The sequence below is a fragment of the Neophocaena asiaeorientalis genome, unplaced genomic scaffold, assembly GCF_003031525.2.
Source record: "Neophocaena asiaeorientalis asiaeorientalis breed wild unplaced genomic scaffold, Neophocaena_asiaeorientalis_V1.1 scaffold629, whole genome shotgun sequence".
NCBI lineage: Eukaryota > Metazoa > Chordata > Mammalia > Artiodactyla > Phocoenidae > Neophocaena > Neophocaena asiaeorientalis.
The window spans coordinates 5,508,130-5,531,069 of NW_020175468.1; the positions used below are offsets into that span (position 1 = coordinate 5,508,130).

Sequence of the window (22,940 nt, forward strand, 5' to 3'; positions counted from 1 at the left end):
CCATTGTCCCGCGCGCGGACGTTTTTTGTCTCCGCGCACCTCGGCCCTTTGCAGGTTAAGCCCAGTGGCCCTGCGGATGCCGACTAGGGGAGGGGACAGAAGTAGCTTAACCCGAGTCTGTCGTGTGCAGAATCGGGGCAGAGAGTTGCTTAACCGAGCTCGTCTTGCCGTAGAGCCGTGCTGGGCACTGAGGCTGGGACAGGCCCTGCCTGGTCCTCGACCCGGTGGACGCCCAGGTTGGTGAGGGGCGGGGCAACGCCGGTGTCCCGTGCGCGCATGCGCAGGGTCTAGGCGGGCCGCTGGGATGGCCAGTGTGGGTGGGCGATCTGGGACCTGCGTGGGCGGTGCTTCAGCTTCGGGTCGCAGAAGTTGGTGGTGATACTAGGGCATCTGCAGATCACGGGACTGTGCTCTGCGCACGTGTGCGGGTAACTGGTCGGGTGTTGCTCTTAGGATGCTCTGGGGAAGCCCAGGTTGGTGGAAGACAGGCTATATGCACGGGTGTGGGGAAAGATCCTGAGAACCCCGCCTCTCCCTCATCCAAGGCTGGAGGAGCTGAGAACGACTGGGTTGATGAAGTGCCCAGTTGCAGATTCTGGTTTTCGGAGGAGAGGGGCTCTGTCATTATTCCTATACTCTTGAGCAGGTGTTTGAGCAGGAAACACGAGATGGGAGGTGAGATTCTGGGTAGTTGACTCCAGGACCCTGGAAGAGACACCACTCTTTTTGCAGACCTGGGGGCGCCCTGGGTAGTGGACAGACTAAGTGGGAGTTGCAGTTTCTTGTCTTAGGAGAGGCAAACTCCTAGGTTGACGGAGAGACCAGAGCCTATAGGCAGGTTCTAAGCAGAGGGCTTCCTACACATGTTGGAGATGTCTGAATGGAAAGCAGGAACTTGGACCAGTGATCCTGGGACCCACGTTGGATAGTGCAGAGTCCTAGGACATTCTAGTTTGGTGAAGACACTGGGTGGCAGGTACAGATTCGGAGCCCAGGAATGACAAGCTGCAGCCGCTACCATCAGATTGACAGCTGTTTGGGAAGGAAGTGGGATGCTGCCAGCACGATTATGAAGTAGGTGTTCCCAGGACCTTTGCTCGGGCTGCCTAGCTTCCAGGCGTGAGAATGCTCCAGCTGGTAGAGGAACAGAGTCTGGGCTGCAGATTTGGACCCAGAAGGGGCTGTATGCTAGGTGGCACCCAGGGGTTAACATTTGGGTTGGAGGAAGCAAAAGGACCCGGTTCCCATGGGAGCTGCTCTATCGTGAGTTTGAGAACCCCCAGGCTGGTGAGTGCCCAGGTCCTAGGCCTGATTCTGGAGTTCTCTGCTCCAGTTACCGTTTGGGTGTTCTGGAGCAATGGCGGTAAGCAGGCAGTGAGGCTGGGGACCTGAGAACCCTCACAGGGGCTGGTGGGTACTTGAGGTAGCCCAGGGAGGTTGAGGAACAGATTGGGAAGTGCAGCTTCTCGTCTCAGGAGCGGGAACTCGCACAGTGCCCCAGGCTGGCCGAGGGCCCAGGTCCTGGATGCAGATTCTGGGTGTGAGCCTGCTCTGTGTGCGTGGGTATGCCAGCAGGAGGAGGGAACCTCGATGGGAGGCCCCTGTGCGGTGGCTGCTGGAGTAGAGGCCTGAGGGCCCCAGTTTGGAGCTTTGGGTTCTGAACTTGGGAGGGCCAAGGCCGCGCTCTGCACATACACTGGCCTTTGGGCAGAATGGGCGCGTGGGCAGTCCTAGGACCCTGGTACTGCCTGAGGATGTCCAGGTGGGTGGAGGGAGTAGCTGCAGATTCTGGGCTGCAGAGGGGTAGGGCTGTGCCGGGTGCCCTCTGTGCACACGAGCAGGTACTTGGGTGAGAAAGGAGGAGCTGGAGGTGGGTATTAGAGGGCGCTGGGGTCTTTGTGCCCCTGGCACCCCACTCACAGCCTGATGATGCCCAGGTTGGTGGAGAGGCAGGCTCTCCCTGAGCTGTAGGTGCCCAGGAAGATGTTCGGGAGGAATCTGGGCAGGTGCGACTCAAGTAGGGGCCTGGGGAGGTTGGTGGGGGAAGCAGTTTGGGTGCGGGTTCAGGGTACAGCTGCATTGTGAACTCACCTATACTGTTTTGAGTGAGAATCCAGTGGGGCTGAGGGGTGGGTAAGAGGAAGAGATGGGGCAGGGATGGCGTGTGGAGGTGGGGGATTTGCTGTTCTAGTCTCCGACCGAGAAACATCGAGTTGGTACAAAGACAACTGAGGTCCACATTCTGGCAGGTGCTGGTGTTTGTCGGGCAGCCCCCGGTCCCATGCCGGCTTTGTTTCTGACTCAGGCCTGAGGACACCCAAGTTGGTGGAGGAGCCAGGTCAGAATTACAAATTCGGGGCCCAGGAAGATTTGGGGTAGGGGAGAATCTGGACTGGCGCTCTTCTGGTAGAAGCCCACCCACCCTAGAATGGTTGAGGGACCAGGTCCTGGGTGCAGCTGAGCTCTGCTTACACTTGGCTGTTTGAGCAGGAAGTGAGAGGCAATCCACCCGACAGGTGCTGGAGGGTCAGGCTTGTCAGTGGATCCTGGGAGGGGCGGGGCTACGTCATGAACGTCATGCGATTAGTCACGCATGGAGTTTGAGCCATCAAGCCCAGAGCCCTGCTGTTTGCCTTAGGAGGAGGTGCTGATTTGGGGCTGCAGATTCAGGTTGGGGGTAGTGGGTGCACACCAGGGGGTCCTTAATGTGCTGGGTGTTCGTAGGGGTCCCAGGATCCAGTGGGATAGAGAGGGACTGATTCGTGCTGCAGGTTTTGGTGATGGACGGAAGGCCGCACTTGGGCATGTGGTGGGCCTCCAGGTCGGTGGTCCAGAGGCCCCAGACAGTGGAGGAGCTGCAGGCTAGAGCTGCAGAGCCTTGGCCTGGGAGAGGAACTGAGGGACTCTAGGTGCAAGCATAGCTGTTCAGGCAGGAATCTATCTGGGCAGGAGCCTCTAGAAGCACAGTTGCCATGGGTACTGCATCCCGGAAGCAGAGACTAATCCAGGGAGCGGGGAGCCACAGTGGACCTGCACGAAGATGCTGTACTCAGGGCTTCTCCCCTTGCAGCTCGGGACCTCAGGCCCCTGCCCGTGCCTGGAGGAGAGCATGGAAGAGCGGGATGAGAAGCCCCCGGGACCCCTGGAGGCCAGCGCGCAGGTGAGTGGAGCTTCCCTTCCCTTGGGAGACCCAGAGCTTGTCCCCACCCATGCCCCACAGCCTGATCCCCTGGGTTTGGGACACTGTCCAGCTCTCTTTGCAGTGTTTTGGGGGCTTCTGGTCCCTCCCGATCAGCAGGCTTCTGACACACACTATACATTTTATGGGGCTCCCTGCATTTCCTCACCCTCTTAACCCAAATAACTCTTTCTGGAAGGAATTTGGCATCCTGTATCCAAAGCCCTTAGCCAGTGACTCACAGCTTTGCTTGAGAATAAGCAATTGGAAAGAATGTTTGTGAACGTGCAATGCAAGAGGAGAGTTAAATGAGTTCTAGTAAAAGACCATGAAATGGAATTCACTGTAGCCATTGATAGGATAAAAAGATATTTATGATCTATGTTAAGTAAATAGCATTTTGAAATGATTAAAAAAAGGATGTAGTTTGCGTGTGCATAGAAAATACATGATATCAGTTAACAAAGATTATCTGTAAGTTATGTTCCCAGTGACTTTATGTTTTTAGTTACTTATCTATACTTTTGTACTTCTGTACAACACATTTTAAGGTTAGGAAATTAATGACTTAAAGCATTTTCTTTGAGAAAATTTCATTTCTTAAAGATGTTAAATTAGAATTTCACCTTTCCCTTCCTGGACAGTTCAATCCTGAAGCTATTAGGTGGGGCAGAGCCAGGTAGGCGTCTGCAGTTGAGGGAGGGCTGCCTGCTGTGGGGTGGCACAGCTTCATCAGGGTGACAAGGGCATCCATGTGTGAGGGCGTCGGTGACCCAGTGGGGTGAGGTAAGTGTCCACACGGAGGAGGAGTTTCTGGTTTGGGGTGACACGGTCAGCGCAGGTGAGAAGAGCATCCAGAGAGGGGATGCCCTGGTGTGGGCAGCCCAAGTGCAGTGAGAGTGTCCACGCAAGGGGTGGTCCAGCTTAGGGTGTCCGAGCCAGAGCCGGGTGAGACGGGCATCCGTGTTGGAGGTGGGGTGCATTCTGGTGTGGCTGAGCAGGTTGAGGGCATCTGACTCGACATGGAGTATCAGCTCAGACGAGGGCATCCACACGGAGTCCAAGGCCAAGTGACTCGAGAGTGAGTCCCTGAGAAAAGGCCACCTGGCCTGCAGAGTCAGAGCAGAGGCAGGGTGACGAGGGCCCCCTGGCAGAGGCCGGCCCCGTGTGGGGCAGCAGAGCCCAGGTGGGCCTGCCGAGGAGAACTGTGTAGGAGAGGCAGTGGCGGTGGAAATGGGAGATTAGTTACTTACCGGGGGGTCAGTCAGATAAACAAATCAAATAAGGGTCATGGTGAAACTGCTAGGTGGCATTTTGTGGGGGCTTCTTGGAGCTCCAGTTCTTTATGTCTCAGCGCAGAAAGAATTCAGCGAGAGGCAAAGTAAGAGATGAGGAGTGATTTATTAGAACAGGATGCTTGTGAGGCTTACAGGTAGGCGGGCAAGAGGGTGCCGTGCCCCCCAAATTTAGTGGGCTACAGTTTTATAATCAAAGGAAAAGTGGGGAGGGGGAAAAGACCACCTTCTTCCTCATTCTTGAGTAGATCTCACGCTTCCATCATCAGTTCTTCCTCCGTGTCGGGCAGGGGCGTTTTCTTGTCCCTACATGGTCAAGCCGGGACTGTCGTGGCACAGTGGAAATGAGCAAAAAGGCAGTACATATGCTAAAAATAGTAACTCATCTCAGGTTTTAGTATAATGCCACCTTTTCCTCACATTTTTGTTTTTAGTGCACACAGAGGAGCGTGTTCTAGGAATCATTAACTTACTGAGCTCACTGGGCAGGATGTGGGTCTCACGCCACCATTGTTTTATTGTTTGAGGGCATGTCTCATGCTTCTGTTGCATGGTTTTGTTGCTAAGCGAGCCTGCTTGGTTTTGTGGTTAAGCAAACCTGCTTTCTTGAGTGATCATTAACTTACAGGGGTCTCCCATACTTCTTTCTTTACTTACAATCCCCTAGTGGCATTAACTATTTAATTATCTACTTTGTCCCTTTACTCTGTCCTTATCAGTCAGTGGGAGGCAGGGTTCTCGCCGTCAGCTGTGGAAAGAGAGGACTTTGGAATGATCTTGGTGGTGATCAGTGGAATTGGAGGTATTGGGGTGGCTCCTGGTTTTCAGTATATGTAGATGTAGAAATACATACAGATGTGTGCCTCTGTGTGTGTGTGTGTGTGTGTGTACATACAGATATACACATATGTATTCCCTGTCTCTGTCCACTGTGAGGGCCTGAGAGCAGTGACATTCTGATACCAGTGTGCACCCCTAGTGCCCAGATCGCAACTTCTAAATATGCCACAGGTTTTATGAGTTTACTGTTAATGGGTATTTAGTGTTCCGTTTTTTGCTGTTACAGGCAGCACTGCTATAAATGTTTTTGATCATATAAATGATTCCTTGTACACGTACACAAGAGTTTCAGAGAGAGAAGTTAGGCAAATATAAATTTACATACATTTGCATTCACATCTTTATCAAAAGTACAGGTAAAATGAGTTTTGATGTGACCCATTGGTATTGTACTTTAAGCCAGTAACTTCAGGTGTTTTCTGGGAATCCTAGTGGTCCTTTCACCATCTTCTTCTATGTTATACAACTGAATTAGCAATCTACTCATGATGATTTTTACTTTCATCAAATATTTATTGATGGACTAACCAATGTAAGGCCCTGTGTGAGGTGCTGGGGAAAAAGACAGGCTCTCACAGACAGAAAGTCTACATAGATAGAAAAAGCAAAAACATCTTCCTTCTTGTATGAGTTATCGGGTTGCATCTCTAAAACTTAGCAGCTTAAAGCAACGAACATTTTTTATCTCACACAGTATCTGAGGGTCAGGAATCTGGGAGCAGCTTATCGGGATGTTTCTGGCACTCGGGGTCCCTGGTGAGGCTGCAGTAAGTTGTTGGCTGGGGCTGCTGCCTTTGGAAGGCTTGCGTGGGTAGGGGATCCACTTGCAAGCTCACTCATGTGGCTGTTGGCGAGAGGCCTCAGTCCCACACCACGTAGACCTCTCCCCAGGGCTGCTCACAACACAGCAGCTGGTTTCTCCCAGAGCAAATGATCTGAGAGAGATGAGAGAGAGAGAGGAAGAGGGGAGGGGAGCGGGAGCTTGCACGCTTAATTACACACAGCCAAGATGGAAGCCACCGTGTCTTTTATCATTTGATCTCAGAATGACACACCATCGCTTCCTCTGTAGTCTGTTGGTCGCACAGACCTACCCTGGTACTAGGTGGGTAAGGACTACATAAGGCTGTGAATACCAGGAGGAGTGGTGGTCACCGGGGGCCACCTTGGAGGCTGGCTTCCACACTTCTCAACTCTGAACGGCCTCTAGTTCATTTTAATTGTTATCAGAAGACGCACGGGTGCTTTGGGCCTGGAGACGGTAAGGAGAGCCCTGGCAGGGAGAGACAACCAGGGAGCCCAAGTCTTGGCTTTGAATGAGGGACACTCAAGGAGAGACTGTATTGAGACATCACCTGAGAGGTTTCAGTGACTTACATACCTGGAGGTAACTCGGCCTTGAGGCGACTCTGAACCCTGCCTGCCTTCAGGGTCCGGCCAAGGTGGTGGCGGAGCCTCGCCTGTTCCCTGTCAGTTTCAGCATCGGAGCCGGGCAGGTTGTTGATGAATTGGTGACCTGGTGCTGGAGGGTCTGTTCTGTCCATCTGAGGGAAGTTGAGAATTTTCATAGATAATGGTGTGGGATGGGAGAGAGAATTTTCTTGTGCATGAGAACTAGCGAGACGAGACGGAGGATCTCTGAGAAAATCAGGCAGGGGAACCTTCAGCTTTTGGTTTGAATACGGGTTGCTTTTACTCCCTCTCAAATTAGTAATTAAGAAACTCTGTGCCCTCCAAATGGCCCCTGTACATCACTTCCCTTGAGCTGAAATGTGAACTCTGCCCTACATCTCCTGTGGGCCATAAGAGAAATTAACACACCAAGGAGGGAAATTCTCCTAGTGCCATGCCTATTAGAGTTAATATCCTGAACCTCCTCACAGATGTAGGAGTTTCCCAAATACAAAGCTTGGAGAATTGAGTTCAGTAATCATTCTGTGATTTGACTGGAAGCTTTTTTTCCCCCAAGAACCACCCCCCCCGCGCCCCCTGAGTTAGGTATGTTTGGTCAACTCTGTTTACAGGAGAGCCAATAGCAAATAGTCCTAGGACTGATTTGAGCAAGGGTTCACTGTGAAGGGGACAGGCCACTCCATGAGGGCTGTGCTTGTCTCTCTTCCTCGGCCCTGGATCACACATGTTTCCACCCATGTCGCAGAGAGAACGGTTATTATCTCTTGCCTGTAACTCTTCTCCACGTCAACAGGCTTCTCCAAGTCAACAGGCTAATTCCTATTCCAATTCTGTAAAGTACACGAAGAAAAAGGAAACCGTTTCTTCATTACATGGAGAGGTGATTGTTGAACAAAAGGGATACTTTTTTAAATGCTCCAGAAGGACATTATACTAAGTGAAATAAGCCAGACACAGAAAGGCAAATACTGCATGATCTCACTTATGTGTGGAACCTAAAAGAGTCCAACTCGTAGAAGCAGAGAGTACAGTGGTGGTTGCCAGGCAGTGGGGGAAATGGGAAGATGTTGGTTAGATGTTGCAAAGGGTCAGTTATGTGGGATGAGTAAGTCCTGGGGAATCTAATGTACAGCATGGTGACTAAAGTTAACAATATTGTATTGTGTCCTCGAAATTTGCTGAGAGTTGATCTTGAGTGTTCTGACCATATGAAAAAAATCGTAACTGTGTACAATTTTTATTTGTCAGGTATACCTCAATAAAGTTGTAGAATGAAATAAATTGTAACTAGTGAAAAAGAATAAAAATAAAAATGCTCCAGAGCACACAGAAGTGGGAGTAAAGGCTTTTCATTCCAGTTATATATCCAAAACCGTGCGCTTATCTCTAGCCTTGTCACATTCAGACAACTCACGTTGTGCTCCTGGTCAGTACTGAGGAGAATACAAAGGTGAAAACTATACAGTTCTTTACAGTTTAGGATTCATGACCCAGGTATATAGACATGGAATTAATTCGAGGAGAATGATTTTACTGGTACAGTTAGGGTCCAATAAAAACAGCTAAGAAACTAAGGGAAGAAGAGACAAGACTTTGTGCTATCTGGGAACGCTTCATGGAAGAGGTGGCATTTGCTCTGGAGCTTGAATGATCAGATTTTGAGCGATGGGGCCATGGAAAGGGGAGGAGTTCACATCAGGCAATCAGTGTTTGGACCATCTCTGGTGAACTCCATGGACTTCAATGAGTTTACGAAACTTTATTACCATTTATTTCTGTGTGGGTAAAATTGACATGTCACTCCCTTCTTCAAAAGAGTTTAGATAATTGTGTGAGATAGTCTGTGTTGAAGTACTCTGTGTGTTGTTAAACACACTAGCAAATGATATGTATTATCTGAAGGAAACCGCAGGAGCTAAGATGTAAATACAGGAGACATTCCTAAAATGGTTGGTAATCCGAAGTGGATAGAAGGAGTGGGTGGGTGTAGGGGTGTGTGTGTGTGTGTGTGTGTGTGTGTGTGTACATACTTTTGAGACAACACGGTTGTTTTGTTTTGTTTCTTTGGCCGCATTGTGCAGCATACAGGATTCTAGTTCCCTGACCAGGGATCGAACCCAGGCCTCCTGCATTGGGAGCGTTGGAGTCTTAACCACTGGACTGCCAGCGAAGTCCCGACAACATGGTTTTTGAGCATTTAGTTTGAGAGAGTAAGTTGGGGGTAGGTTCTGGAGGCTGATGCTTTTTCTGAGAAGAAAGGGCGCCCAACAGAGGTTTCTTCTAACCAGAGGAGGGACTTAAACTCAGCAAAGACTTGGTGCCTTTGGGGACCAAAGGACAATGTGAAGGCTCAGGTAGCACATTCCGTGTGGTTGTTTTACTGTCAACACACGTTTATGAAGTGGCTACCATGTGTCAGTACAGTCGGTCCTCCATATCCTAGGGTTCTGCAGATTCAACCAACCCAGGATCAAAAAAATTTTTTTTAATTCCAAAAAGTTCCAAGAAACAGAACTTGAATTTGTTGCTTGCCTGGCAACTCTTTCCATCACATTTGCATGGCATTTACATAGCACTGACATTGAATGGGGTATTATAAGTAATCTAGAGATGATTTAAAGTAGACGGGAGGATGTATGTTGGTTATATGCAAGTACTGCGCCATTTTTATATAGGAGACTTGAGCATCAGTGGATTTTGGTATCAGTGGGGGTCCTGGAACCACCCCCGCCCCGCCCCAGGACACTGAGTGATGACTGTGCTGATTGAAGCACAATGAAACCATGCTAAATAGGAGAGAGGAGAGCTCAGCTCTTATGGAACCCACTCTAGTGGAAGTTGGATTTTTTTTTTTAAAGGTATAAATATATGTGTGATGCAAAGAAATGAAAGCAAAGTGGCGGAATTGACTTATGGGCTGGTGGCAGGAAAGGACATTTGGTGCAGAGAAGACCGTGAGCAGAAGTGATCTCCCTTTTGTTTTCCTTGTGAAAACTTTTAAATCATAAGATGTTGAAAGCAGTTTTGATTAAAGAGAAGGTGCATCCATATTCCCCAAGTAAAATTGTTTTAGCAGTTGTGGCAGATAAGGAGCATTTTGGGGTTTTGTCTTTACTAGCACCTCCTGAATTAGAAACATGAAGTCTTTCAGTTCTTGGCTTTGTTTCTTAACTGGTCTTAAATGTTAAAAACAAACAAAAAATGTGAAAGATTATGTAATAATTTAAAATACAGTCCAGTGTTTCTAGGTTTTCCTTTCTTGAGAAACTTCTCATTTCCCAGGTAGTTTTAGATTATAGGATGAGTTAACTTCTGGCCCTTAAGTTGTTAGAATGCAACGTGTGCCACTTTTGTAGCAAGAAAAGGCAGCTTTGGTGTTGTCACACATTAAGAATGCAATTTCTCTTAGTAGCCGAGTTTCCATGATATTTGAGTCCGTTAGCAGTTTGGGGTCAAAACTTGTGCCTCCTTGGGGCTATCTGTAGTTTTGTTGTTGTTATTTTAGCCTTGTGAGTTAGATTTGTATGTTTTTGTTCCTTGGCCTTTGGAGCTATTTTGTAATGCCCAGGCAGCCATGTTAAGGCAGTTTAACCATCCTGGCATTTGTACTCAACAGTAATGCAGGTAATTAGCAGTTAAGCTTTCACATTGGGCCACCTTTACATTGCAACAACTCCAGTTCATTAAATACTCAGCGTTACCCTTAGTACCTGCCCAGGAATTATAGAGAGGTGTTTTTAGGCTTGGAGAAATCCTTTTCTGACTTTAAGCTAGCTACTTTTCATGACCCTTCCCAATGCAATGGTGAAATTTTATCTAGGTTGATAAGGGAGGGAAATTGGCACACCTGTGAAAAGTACAGTAGTTTATCTCCTTTTAGTTTATGATTGAGACTGAGTGATAACTGAGTTATAATCAAGAATCAACAGTAAAATCACCCCTCGATATCCGAGAGGGATTGGTTCCAGGAGTCTCCATGTATACCAACATCCTCAGATGTGGTTACACATTCGTGGATTCAACCAACCAAGGGTTGGGTAGTACTGTTCGTACTTATTGAAAGAAATTCACATATAAGTGGACCCGGGCAGTTCAAACCCATGTTGTTCACGAGTCAACTGTACTTATTTCTCAGTGTTTGAAGATTTAAGAAGGAACAAAGTACACAGGCATACGCTGGAGATACTGTGGGTTCGGTTCCAGACCACCGCAGTAAAGTGAATATCGAAATAAAGCGAGTCATGTGAATTTTTTGGTTTCTCAGTGCGTATAAAAGTTACGTTCACGCTATACTGTTGTCTCTTAAGTGTGCCAGAGCATTATGTCTAAAAAATGTACATACCTTAATTTAAAAATACCTATTGCTAAAAAAAATGCTAACCATCATCTGAGTCATATCTTGTAGCTGCTGGAGGGTCCTGCCTCACTGCTGGTGGCTGCTGACTGATCAAGGTGGTGGGCGCTGAAGGTTTGGGGAGCTGTGGCAATTTCTTAAAATAAGACAACGATGAAGTTTGCCTCATCCATTGACTCTTTCTTTCTCGAACAGTATTTCCATAGCATGGAGTGCTGTTTAGTAGCATTTAGCCACAGTAGAACTTCCTTCAAAATTGGAGTCAATTCTCTCAAACCCCGCTGCTGCTTTATCAACTATGTTTATGTCATATTCTAAATCCTTTGTTGTCATTTCAGCAATCTTCTCAGCATCTTCACTGGGAGTAGATTCCAGCTCAGGAAACCACTTCCTCTCCTCATCCACAAGAAACAACTCCTCATTCATTAAAGTTTTTCCATGAGATTGCAGCAATGCAGTCACATCTTCCGGCTCCACTTCTAATTCTAGTTCTCTTGCTGTTTTCACTTCATCTGTGGTTACTTCTTCCACTGAAATCTTGAACCCCTCAAAGTCATCCATGAGGGTTAGAATCAGCTTCATCCAAACTCCTGTTAATTAGCAGGAACTCCTGTTAACATTAACTCCTGTTAATGTTGGTATTTTGACCTCTTCCCATGAATCACGAATGTTCTTAATGGCATCTGGAATGGTGAATCCTTCCCAGGAGGTTTTCAATTGACTTTCTCCAGATCCACCAGAGGAATCACTGTCTATTGGCAGCTATAACCTTATGAAACGCATTTCTCGAATAATAAGACTTGACAGTTGAAATGATTCCTTGCTTCATGGGCTGCAGAATGGATGTTGTGCTAGCAGGCATCAAAACATTAATCTCATTGTACATCTCCATCAGAGCTCTCAGGTGAGCAGTAATTTTTTTTTTTTTTTTTTTTTGCGGAGTTGGCTGGGGCTGCTGCCTTTGGAAGGCTTGCGTGGGTAGGGGATCCACTTGCAAGCTCACTCATGTGGCTGTTGGCGAGAGGCCTCAGTCCCACACCACGTAGACCTCTCCCCAGGGCTGCTCACAACACAGCAGCTGGTTTCTCCCAGAGCAAATGATCTGAGAGAGATGAGAGAGAGAGAGGAAGAGGGGAGGGGAGCGGGAGCTTGCACGCTTAATTACACACAGCCAAGATGGAAGCCACCGTGTCTTTTATCATTTGATCTCAGAATGACACACCATCGCTTCCTCTGTAGTCTGTTGGTCGCACAGACCTACCCTGGTACTAGGTGGGTAAGGACTACATAAGGCTGTGAATACCAGGAGGAGTGGTGGTCACCGGGGGCCACCTTGGAGGCTGGCTTCCACACTTCTCAACTCTGAACGGCCTCTAGTTCATTTTAATTGTTATCAGAAGACGCACGGGTGCTTTGGGCCTGGAGACGGTAAGGAGAGCCCTGGCAGGGAGAGACAACCAGGGAGCCCAAGTCTTGGCTTTGAATGAGGGACACTCAAGGAGAGACTGTATTGAGACATCACCTGAGAGGTTTCAGTGACTTACATACCTGGAGGTAACTCGGCCTTGAGGCGACTCTGAACCCTGCCTGCCTTCAGGGTCCGGCCAAGGTGGTGGCGGAGCCTCGCCTGTTCCCTGTCAGTTTCAGCATCGGAGCCGGGCAGGTTGTTGATGAATTGGTGACCTGGTGCTGGAGGGTCTGTTCTGTCCATCTGAGGGAAGTTGAGAATTTTCATAGATAATGGTGTGGGATGGGAGAGAGAATTTTCTTGTGCATGAGAACTAGCGAGACGAGACGGAGGATCTCTGAGAAAATCAGGCAGGGGAACCTTCAGCTTTTGGTTTGAATACGGGTTGCTTTTACTCCCTCTCAAATTAGTAATTAAGAAACTCTGTGCCCTCCAAATGGCCCCTGTACATCACTTCCCTTGAGCTGAAATGTGAACTCTGCCCTACATCTCCTGTGGGCCATAAGAGAAATTAACACACCAAGGAGGGAAATTCTCCTAGTGCCATGCCTATTAGAGTTAATATCCTGAACCTCCTCACAGATGTAGGAGTTTCCCAAATACAAAGCTTGGAGAATTGAGTTCAGTAATCATTCTGTGATTTGACTGGAAGCTTTTTTTCCCCCAAGAACCACCCCCCCCGCCCCCTGAGTTAGGTATGTTTGGTCAACTCTGTTTACAGGAGAGCCAATAGCAAATAGTCCTAGGACTGATTTGAGCAAGGGTTCACTGTGAAGGGGACAGGCCACTCCATGAGGGCTGTGCTTGTCTCTCTTCCTCGGCCCTGGATCACACATGTTTCCACCCATGTCGCAGAGAGAACGGTTATTATCTCTTGCCTGTAACTCTTCTCCACGTCAACAGGCTTCTCCAAGTCAACAGGCTAATTCCTATTCCAATTCTGTAAAGTACACGAAGAAAAAGGAAACCGTTTCTTCATTACATGGAGAGGTGATTGTTGAACAAAAGGGATACTTTTTTAAATGCTCCAGAAGGACATTATACTAAGTGAAATAAGCCAGACACAGAAAGGCAAATACTGCATGATCTCACTTATGTGTGGAACCTAAAAGAGTCCAACTCGTAGAAGCAGAGAGTACAGTGGTGGTTGCCAGGCAGTGGGGGAAATGGGAAGATGTTGGTTAGATGTTGCAAAGGGTCAGTTATGTGGGATGAGTAAGTCCTGGGGAATCTAATGTACAGCATGGTGACTAAAGTTAACAATATTGTATTGTGTCCTCGAAATTTGCTGAGAGTTGATCTTGAGTGTTCTGACCATATGAAAAAAATCGTAACTGTGTACAATTTTTATTTGTCAGGTATACCTCAATAAAGTTGTAGAATGAAATAAATTGTAACTAGTGAAAAAGAATAAAAATAAAAATGCTCCAGAGCACACAGAAGTGGGAGTAAAGGCTTTTCATTCCAGTTATATATCCAAAACCGTGCGCTTATCTCTAGCCTTGTCACATTCAGACAACTCACGTTGTGCTCCTGGTCAGTACTGAGGAGAATACAAAGGTGAAAACTATACAGTTCTTTACAGTTTAGGATTCATGACCCAGGTATATAGACATGGAATTAATTCGAGGAGAATGATTTTACTGGTACAGTTAGGGTCCAATAAAAACAGCTAAGAAACTAAGGGAAGAAGAGACAAGACTTTGTGCTATCTGGGAACGCTTCATGGAAGAGGTGGCATTTGCTCTGGAGCTTGAATGATCAGATTTTGAGCGATGGGGCCATGGAAAGGGGAGGAGTTCACATCAGGCAATCAGTGTTTGGACCATCTCTGGTGAACTCCATGGACTTCAATGAGTTTACGAAACTTTATTACCATTTATTTCTGTGTGGGTAAAATTGACATGTCACTCCCTTCTTCAAAAGAGTTTAGATAATTGTGTGAGATAGTCTGTGTTGAAGTACTCTGTGTGTTGTTAAACACACTAGCAAATGATATGTATTATCTGAAGGAAACCGCAGGAGCTAAGATGTAAATACAGGAGACATTCCTAAAATGGTTGGTAATCCGAAGTGGATAGAAGGAGTGGGTGGGTGTAGGGGTGTGTGTGTGTGTGTGTGTGTGTGTGTGTGTACATACTTTTGAGACAACACGGTTGTTTTGTTTTGTTTCTTTGGCCGCATTGTGCAGCATACAGGATTCTAGTTCCCTGACCAGGGATCGAACCCAGGCCTCCTGCATTGGGAGCGTTGGAGTCTTAACCACTGGACTGCCAGCGAAGTCCCGACAACATGGTTTTTGAGCATTTAGTTTGAGAGAGTAAGTTGGGGGTAGGTTCTGGAGGCTGATGCTTTTTCTGAGAAGAAAGGGCGCCCAACAGAGGTTTCTTCTAACCAGAGGAGGGACTTAAACTCAGCAAAGACTTGGTGCCTTTGGGGACCAAAGGACAATGTGAAGGCTCAGGTAGCACATTCCGTGTGGTTGTTTTACTGTCAACACACGTTTATGAAGTGGCTACCATGTGTCAGTACAGTCGGTCCTCCATATCCTAGGGTTCTGCAGATTCAACCAACCCAGGATCAAAAAAATTTTTTTTAATTCCAAAAAGTTCCAAGAAACAGAACTTGAATTTGTTGCTTGCCTGGCAACTCTTTCCATCACATTTGCATGGCATTTACATAGCACTGACATTGAATGGGGTATTATAAGTAATCTAGAGATGATTTAAAGTAGACGGGAGGATGTATGTTGGTTATATGCAAGTACTGCGCCATTTTTATATAGGAGACTTGAGCATCAGTGGATTTTGGTATCAGTGGGGGTCCTGGAACCACCCCCGCCCCGCCCCAGGACACTGAGTGATGACTGTGCTGATTGAAGCACAATGAAACCATGCTAAATAGGAGAGAGGAGAGCTCAGCTCTTATGGAACCCACTCTAGTGGAAGTTGGATTTTTTTTTTTAAAGGTATAAATATATGTGTGATGCAAAGAAATGAAAGCAAAGTGGCGGAATTGACTTATGGGCTGGTGGCAGGAAAGGACATTTGGTGCAGAGAAGACCGTGAGCAGAAGTGATCTCCCTTTTGTTTTCCTTGTGAAAACTTTTAAATCATAAGATGTTGAAAGCAGTTTTGATTAAAGAGAAGGTGCATCCATATTCCCCAAGTAAAATTGTTTTAGCAGTTGTGGCAGATAAGGAGCATTTTGGGGTTTTGTCTTTACTAGCACCTCCTGAATTAGAAACATGAAGTCTTTCAGTTCTTGGCTTTGTTTCTTAACTGGTCTTAAATGTTAAAAACAAACAAAAAATGTGAAAGATTATGTAATAATTTAAAATACAGTCCAGTGTTTCTAGGTTTTCCTTTCTTGAGAAACTTCTCATTTCCCAGGTAGTTTTAGATTATAGGATGAGTTAACTTCTGGCCCTTAAGTTGTTAGAATGCAACGTGTGCCACTTTTGTAGCAAGAAAAGGCAGCTTTGGTGTTGTCACACATTAAGAATGCAATTTCTCTTAGTAGCCGAGTTTCCATGATATTTGAGTCCGTTAGCAGTTTGGGGTCAAAACTTGTGCCTCCTTGGGGCTATCTGTAGTTTTGTTGTTGTTATTTTAGCCTTGTGAGTTAGATTTGTATGTTTTTGTTCCTTGGCCTTTGGAGCTATTTTGTAATGCCCAGGCAGCCATGTTAAGGCAGTTTAACCATCCTGGCATTTGTACTCAACAGTAATGCAGGTAATTAGCAGTTAAGCTTTCACATTGGGCCACCTTTACATTGCAACAACTCCAGTTCATTAAATACTCAGCGTTACCCTTAGTACCTGCCCAGGAATTATAGAGAGGTGTTTTTAGGCTTGGAGAAATCCTTTTCTGACTTTAAGCTAGCTACTTTTCATGACCCTTCCCAATGCAATGGTGAAATTTTATCTAGGTTGATAAGGGAGGGAAATTGGCACACCTGTGAAAAGTACAGTAGTTTATCTCCTTTTAGTTTATGATTGAGACTGAGTGATAACTGAGTTATAATCAAGAATCAACAGTAAAATCACCCCTCGATATCCGAGAGGGATTGGTTCCAGGAGTCTCCATGTATACCAACATCCTCAGATGTGGTTACACATTCGTGGATTCAACCAACCAAGGGTTGGGTAGTACTGTTCGTACTTATTGAAAGAAATTCACATATAAGTGGACCCGGGCAGTTCAAACCCATGTTGTTCACGAGTCAACTGTACTTATTTCTCAGTGTTTGAAGATTTAAGAAGGAACAAAGTACACAGGCATACGCTGGAGATACTGTGGGTTCGGTTCCAGACCACCGCAGTAAAGTGAATATCGAAATAAAGCGAGTCATGTGAATTTTTTGGTTTCTCAGTGCGTATAAAAGTTACGTTCACGCTATACTGTTGTCTCTTAAGTGTGCCAGAGCATTATGTCTAAAAAATGTACATACCTTAATTTAAAAATACCTATTGCTAAAAAAAATGCTAACCATCATCTGAGTCATATCTTGTAGCTGCTGGAGGGTCCTGCCTCACTGCTGGTGGCTGCTGACTGATCAAGGTGGTGGGCGCTGAAGGTTTGGGGAGCTGTGGCAATTTCTTAAAATAAGACAACGATGAAGTTTGCCTCATCCATTGACTCTTTCTTTCTCGAACAGTATTTCCATAGCATGGAGTGCTGTTTAGTAGCATTTAGCCACAGTAGAACTTCCTTCAAAATTGGAGTCAATTCTCTCAAACCCCGCTGCTGCTTTATCAACTATGTTTATGTCATATTCTAAATCCTTTGTTGTCATTTCAGCAATCTTCTCAGCATCTTCACTGGGAGTAGATTCCAGCTCAGGAAACCACTTCCTCTCCTCATCCACAAGAAACAACTCCTCATTCATTAAAGTTTTTCCATGAGATTGCAGCAATGCAGTCACATCTTCCGGCTCCACTTCTAATTCTAGTTCTCTTGCTGTTTTCACTTCATCTGTGGTTACTTCTTCCACTGAAATCTTGAACCCCTCAAAGTCATCCATGAGGGTTAGAATCAGCTTCATCCAAACTCCTGTTAATTAGCAGGAACTCCTGTTAACATTAACTCCTGTTAATGTTGGTATTTTGACCTCTTCCCATGAATCACGAATGTTCTTAATGGCATCTGGAATGGTGAATCCTTCCCAGGAGGTTTTCAATTGACTTTCTCCAGATCCACCAGAGGAATCACTGTCTATTGGCAGCTATAACCTTATGAAACGCATTTCTCGAATAATAAGACTTGACAGTTGAAATGATTCCTTGCTTCATGGGCTGCAGAATGGATGTTGTGCTAGCAGGCATCAAAACATTAATCTCATTGTACATCTCCATCAGAGCTCTCAGGTGAGCAGTAATTTTTTTTTTTTTTTTTTTTTTTGTAGCCTACTTTCTGGAGGGTTTTTATCATAAATGGGTGTTGAATTTTGTCGAAAGCTTTCTCTGCATCTATTGAGATGATCATATGGTTTTTCTCCTTCAATTTGTTAATATGGTTTATCACATTGATAGATTTGCGTATATTGAAGAATCCTTGCCTTCCTGGAATAAACCCCACTTGATCATGGTGTATGATCCTTTTAATGTGCTGTTGGATTCTGTTTGCTAGTATTTTGTTGAGGATTTTTGCATCTATGTTCATCAGTGATATTGGCCTGTAGTTTTCTTTCTTTGTGACATCCTTGTCTGGTTTTGGTATCAAGGTGATGGTGGCTTCGTAGAAGGAATTTGGGAGTGTTCCTCCCTCTGCTATATTTTGGAAGAGTTTGAGAAGGATAGGTGTTAGCTCTTCTCTAAACGTTTGATAGAATTCACCTGTGAAGCCATCTGGTCCTGGGCTTTTGTTTGTTGGAAGGTTTTTAATCACAGTTTCAATTTCAGTGCTTGTGATTGGTCTGTTCATATTTTCTATTTCTTCCTGATTCAGTCTTGGCAGGTTGTGCATTTCTAAGAATTTGTCCATTTCTTCCAGATTGTCCATTTTATTGTCATAGAGTCAGCAGTAACATTTTGAAAAGAATCTTTTCTTCTGAGCAATAGGTCTCAACAGCGGGCGTAAACTATTTGGTAAACTATGTTGTAAACAGATGTGCTGTCATCCAAGCTTTGTTCTTCCATTTATAGAGCACAAGTAGAGTAGGTTTAATATAATTCTTAAGGGCCCTACGATTTTCAGAATGGTAAATGAGCATTGGCTTTAACTTAGTCACCAGCTGCCTTAGCCCATAACCAGAGAGTCAGTCTGTCCTTTGAAGCTCTGAAGCCAGGCATTGACTTTTCCTCTCTAGCTATGAAAGTCCTAGATGGCATCTTCTTCCAACCTAAGGCTGTTTTGTGTACATTGAAAATCTGTTGTTTAGTGTAGCCTCCTTCATGAATTACTTAGCTAGATCTTCTGGGTAACTTGCTGCAGCTTCTCCATCAGCACTTGCTGCTTCGCTTTGCACTTTTAGGTTACGGAGGTGGCTTCTTTCCTTAAACCTCAAGAACCAACCTCTGCTGGCTTCAGACTTCTCTTCTGCAGCTTCCTCACCTCTCTCAGCCTTCACAGAAATCAAGAGAGTTAGGGCCTTGCTCTGGAGGAGGCTTTGGCTTAAGGGAATGTTGTGGTTGGTTTGATCTTCTGTCCAGTTCACTCACACTTTCTCCATATCAGCAATAAAACTGTTTCTCTTTCTTGTCATTCGCGTGTTCACTGGAGTAGCACTTTTCATTTCCTTCAAGAACTTTTCCTTTGCATTCACACCTTGGCTGACTGTTTGGCGCAAGAGGCCTAGCTTTCAGCCCGTCTCAGCTTTCGACCTGCTTTCCTCACTAAGCTTAATCCTTTCTAGCTTTTGATTTAAAGTGAGAGATGTATGCATGACTCTTCTTTTCACTTGACCACTTAGAGGCCCTTGTAGGGTTATTAACTGGCCTAATTAAATATATTGTGTCTCAGGGAATAAGGAGTCCTGAGGAGAGGGAGAGAGACGGAGGAAGGGCTGGTCAGTGGAGAAGTCAGAATATACACAACATTTATGGGTTAAATTTGCCCTCTTATTTGGACACAGATTGTGACACCTCAAAACAATTACAGTAGTAACATCAAAGATCCCTGATCACAGATCACCATGACAAATATAATAATAATGCAGAAGTTTTAAATATTTTGAGAATTAGCAAACTGTGACACATAGACATGAAGTGGGCAAATGCTATTGGGAACATGGCACCAATAGACTTGGTTGATGTAGGGTTGCCACAATCTTCAATTTGTAAAGTGCGTATCTGTGAAGCGCAGTAAAGTGCAATAAGATGAGGTATGCTGGGGGGAATTCCCTGGCCGTCCAGTGGTTAGGACTGTACCTTCACTGCTGAGGGTGTGGGTTCAGTTCCTGGTTGGGGAACTAAGATCCTGCAAGCTGTGGCGAGGCCAAAAAAAAAAAAAAAAAGTATGCCTGTCCTTGAACAGAATGTCATTTGACAGGATGAGTCATTGTACTCGGTAGTAAAAACTTCAAGAAGCCACAAAGGAATTATCTTGTTTCAGAGTGATTTTTTCAAGAGGGAAACATTTTTTCCTGTTTGGTAAATATTGAATTAAGGAAAAGAAATGTCATTAAAAAATGGATACCATGTTGAAACACAGACTGTGAACCTGCACCTCCATTCTGCTTTCCCAAAATATAACTGCTTTTAATGCTTTTGAGACTGTCCTTCCGGACTTTTCTGGGCATGTTTATATTTTATAAAAATTTATTCATGGTCTATATACGGTTCTTAATTTTTTCACTCCACAATATATTATAGACATCTTTCTGTCCTTTGTATGCATCAACCCATGCAAATCTATCTTTTCTTCTCTTGGCCGCTAAATAATATTCGGTTATCTGGATGAAGCATAATTTATTTAACCAGGCACTTACTGATGGACACTTAATCTCCCCTCCCATTTTTGCTATGATAATGTAACTCTTTAATGAGATTTCTTGTACCTACATCTAAGTGTTCTTTCTTTCCTTCTTTCTTTCTTTTCTTTCTTTCCTTCCTTCCTTCCCTCCTTCCTTCCTTCCTTCCTTCTGCATGTTTTGCAGGATCTTAGTTCCCCGACCCGGGATTGAACCTGTGCCAGGGCAGTGAAAGCGCTGGGTCCTAACCACTGGACTGCCAGGGAAGTCCCTAAGTGTGCTTTCTGTTATTTCCTAAGGAAATACTATCAAGAAGACTTACTGGATATTACATTTTTAAAATATTTCCATTAAAAAAACAAAAATAAAAGCAAAGAGTATATGTAAAAATGGATGAAATCTGGATAAAGTCGGTACCTGAGTTAAAAATGTTGAACCGATATCAGTTTCCTGGTTTTGACAATGCACTGTGGTTACATGTGATAGTATCATTGGGAGAAACTGGGTGAAGGGTACACAGGAACTCTCTCTGTTCTGTTTTTGTAAATTCTTGTGAGTCTTAAACTATTTCAAAATAAAATGTTATTTTAAGAAATATATTGCCAATCCAGGGAGGTTGTATCAACTTAAATTTCCACTAGGAGTATATGAAGCTCTTGACCCGTGGGCCACCAGGGCAGGAGTCATTAGCAACAGGCCGAAGAAGCAGTCCATGTGGTTGGGATATTGGTTACATACAGGGGTTTGAGCAGATAAGTAAATATAAATAGGATAATGGGACGCAGAGAAGGAAGGTACCAATATAGAAAGTGGGAAGGCTAGAATTGTTGAATTGTAATTATTGCTGTGAATTTAATGGTCTCTAAGGTATAGAGGTGTCATAGAAATAGAGATGTGATTTTATCTGATTGAAAGAGATGAGCATCTTTTTGTATATTCACTGGCCATTTTATTTCTTCATAGTTGAGTTGCCTGTGTATTTTCCTTTGTCTATTTTTCTTTCTTTCTGATTCAGAGGAAATCTTAACAACATAGATTCTTATTGGTGGTGCCTTTATCGGTGGCACTTTTTGCCAAACATTTTATGAAGTTAATTTGTTGATCTTTGTTTTTATCATTCTTTGGTCTTGCTGTATTACGTGTTATTTCCTTACAATTCCATGATCCAGGAATTCAGGCAGGGATTTAAGCTGGACAGTTCTTTTCTTCTGCATCGTGTCTGGGGTCACTCAGCTCCGTTCAGCTGGTAGCTGGGCTGGGCTGGAAGATGCACAAAGACATCATGCTGTTTCTGATGCCTCTTGCTCTTCCAGATGTCCCCTCTCTCTCTCCACATGCTCAGCTTGAGCTTACCAGTGGGAAGGAGCAGAAGTTTGGTAGGTGGGATGTGTTAAAACAGATGGCCTGTCAAATCCTAGCCAGCTCACAGTGGGAGTTTTGAGCCATGGCTTAGCTCCCTGATTATTTTCCTTTTTCTCATCTGCTTTGCCTTCTCAGGACTGTCTCCTTCCTCAGGAGATTATCGTCAAGGTCGAGAGAGACGATGCCGGGTCACTGGCCGTTGCATCCCAGGTGAGTTGGACAGGGCCTCTGTCTTCACCTCGAGAAATGTGCATGGCTGGTGGGTGGCAGAAGCCACATTGAAGTGAGCTGGGAAGTGAGTAGAAAATGGGGAAATAGAGATAAGAGTGGGCAACTTTTTACAAAAAGTTGGTTATCTATAAAAGATTGAAGAGAGTGATAACTGCAAGGAAATCTGAGGTTGAGGGTTGTTGTCTTTTATCCCCTAAAGGTTTGAAAGGATTTGGCTTGGTTTAAATGGTTGCAGGAAAGAGTAAGTGAAGGAAAAGAAGTTAACGGTCAGGAGAGAGAGGAGATAAAACTGTAAAGCAGAACTCACAGATACAGAGAATAAACTAGTGGTTACCAGTGTATGGGGGTGCAGTAGAGGGGTGGAGGAGTGAGAGGTACAAAGTATTGGGAGTAAGATAGGCTCAAGGATGTATTCTACAACGCGGGGAATAGAGCCAATATGTTGTAATAACTGTAAATGGAAAGTAACGTTTCAAAATTGTATAAAAATTAAAAATAGTAATTTAAAAAAGAAGACAAAAGCGATAAAGCAGAGTCCTTGATTAGTGCCAGGGGAATTAATTCAGAGCATATGTGAATGCATTAACTCTATTAGAGGAAGAAGGGCTCATGTAAGAAAAATGAGGTTGAGGGAATTATCTGAAGGCTTGTGATTTTCTCTGTGAACAGTCAGGTGAAATTATCTTTTGAGCATGTGGGTGGGACTTGGAATGGAGAGATGTTTGACTAGAGTAGAGAAGGCTTAAAATAGTGATTTGGATTATGAGAGACAGGCTGCTCCAGGAGGTATAATAGGGTTGCTGGTCAGTGCGAAAAGCTCATTCTGAGATAGTGACTGTTTTTAAAATTTATTTATTTATCTGTTTATTGGCCGTGCCACACAGCTTG

General features: G+C 45.0%; 1 protein-coding gene across 1 annotated transcript in view; it reads left to right on the plus strand.

Annotated features, from left to right (window-relative positions):
• The first annotated feature begins 5 nt into the window (after window positions 1-5).
• ZNF180 (zinc finger protein 180) overlaps window positions 6-22,940 on the plus strand; it is a 59,311-nt gene continuing 36,376 nt past the window's right edge. Inside the window, 3 exon segments of the mRNA XM_024768169.1 lie at window positions 6-236; window positions 3,071-3,160; window positions 21,957-22,031. Coding sequence (XP_024623937.1) covers window positions 3,110-3,160; window positions 21,957-22,031 — 126 coding nt within the window. The 5' untranslated portion in view covers window positions 6-236; window positions 3,071-3,109.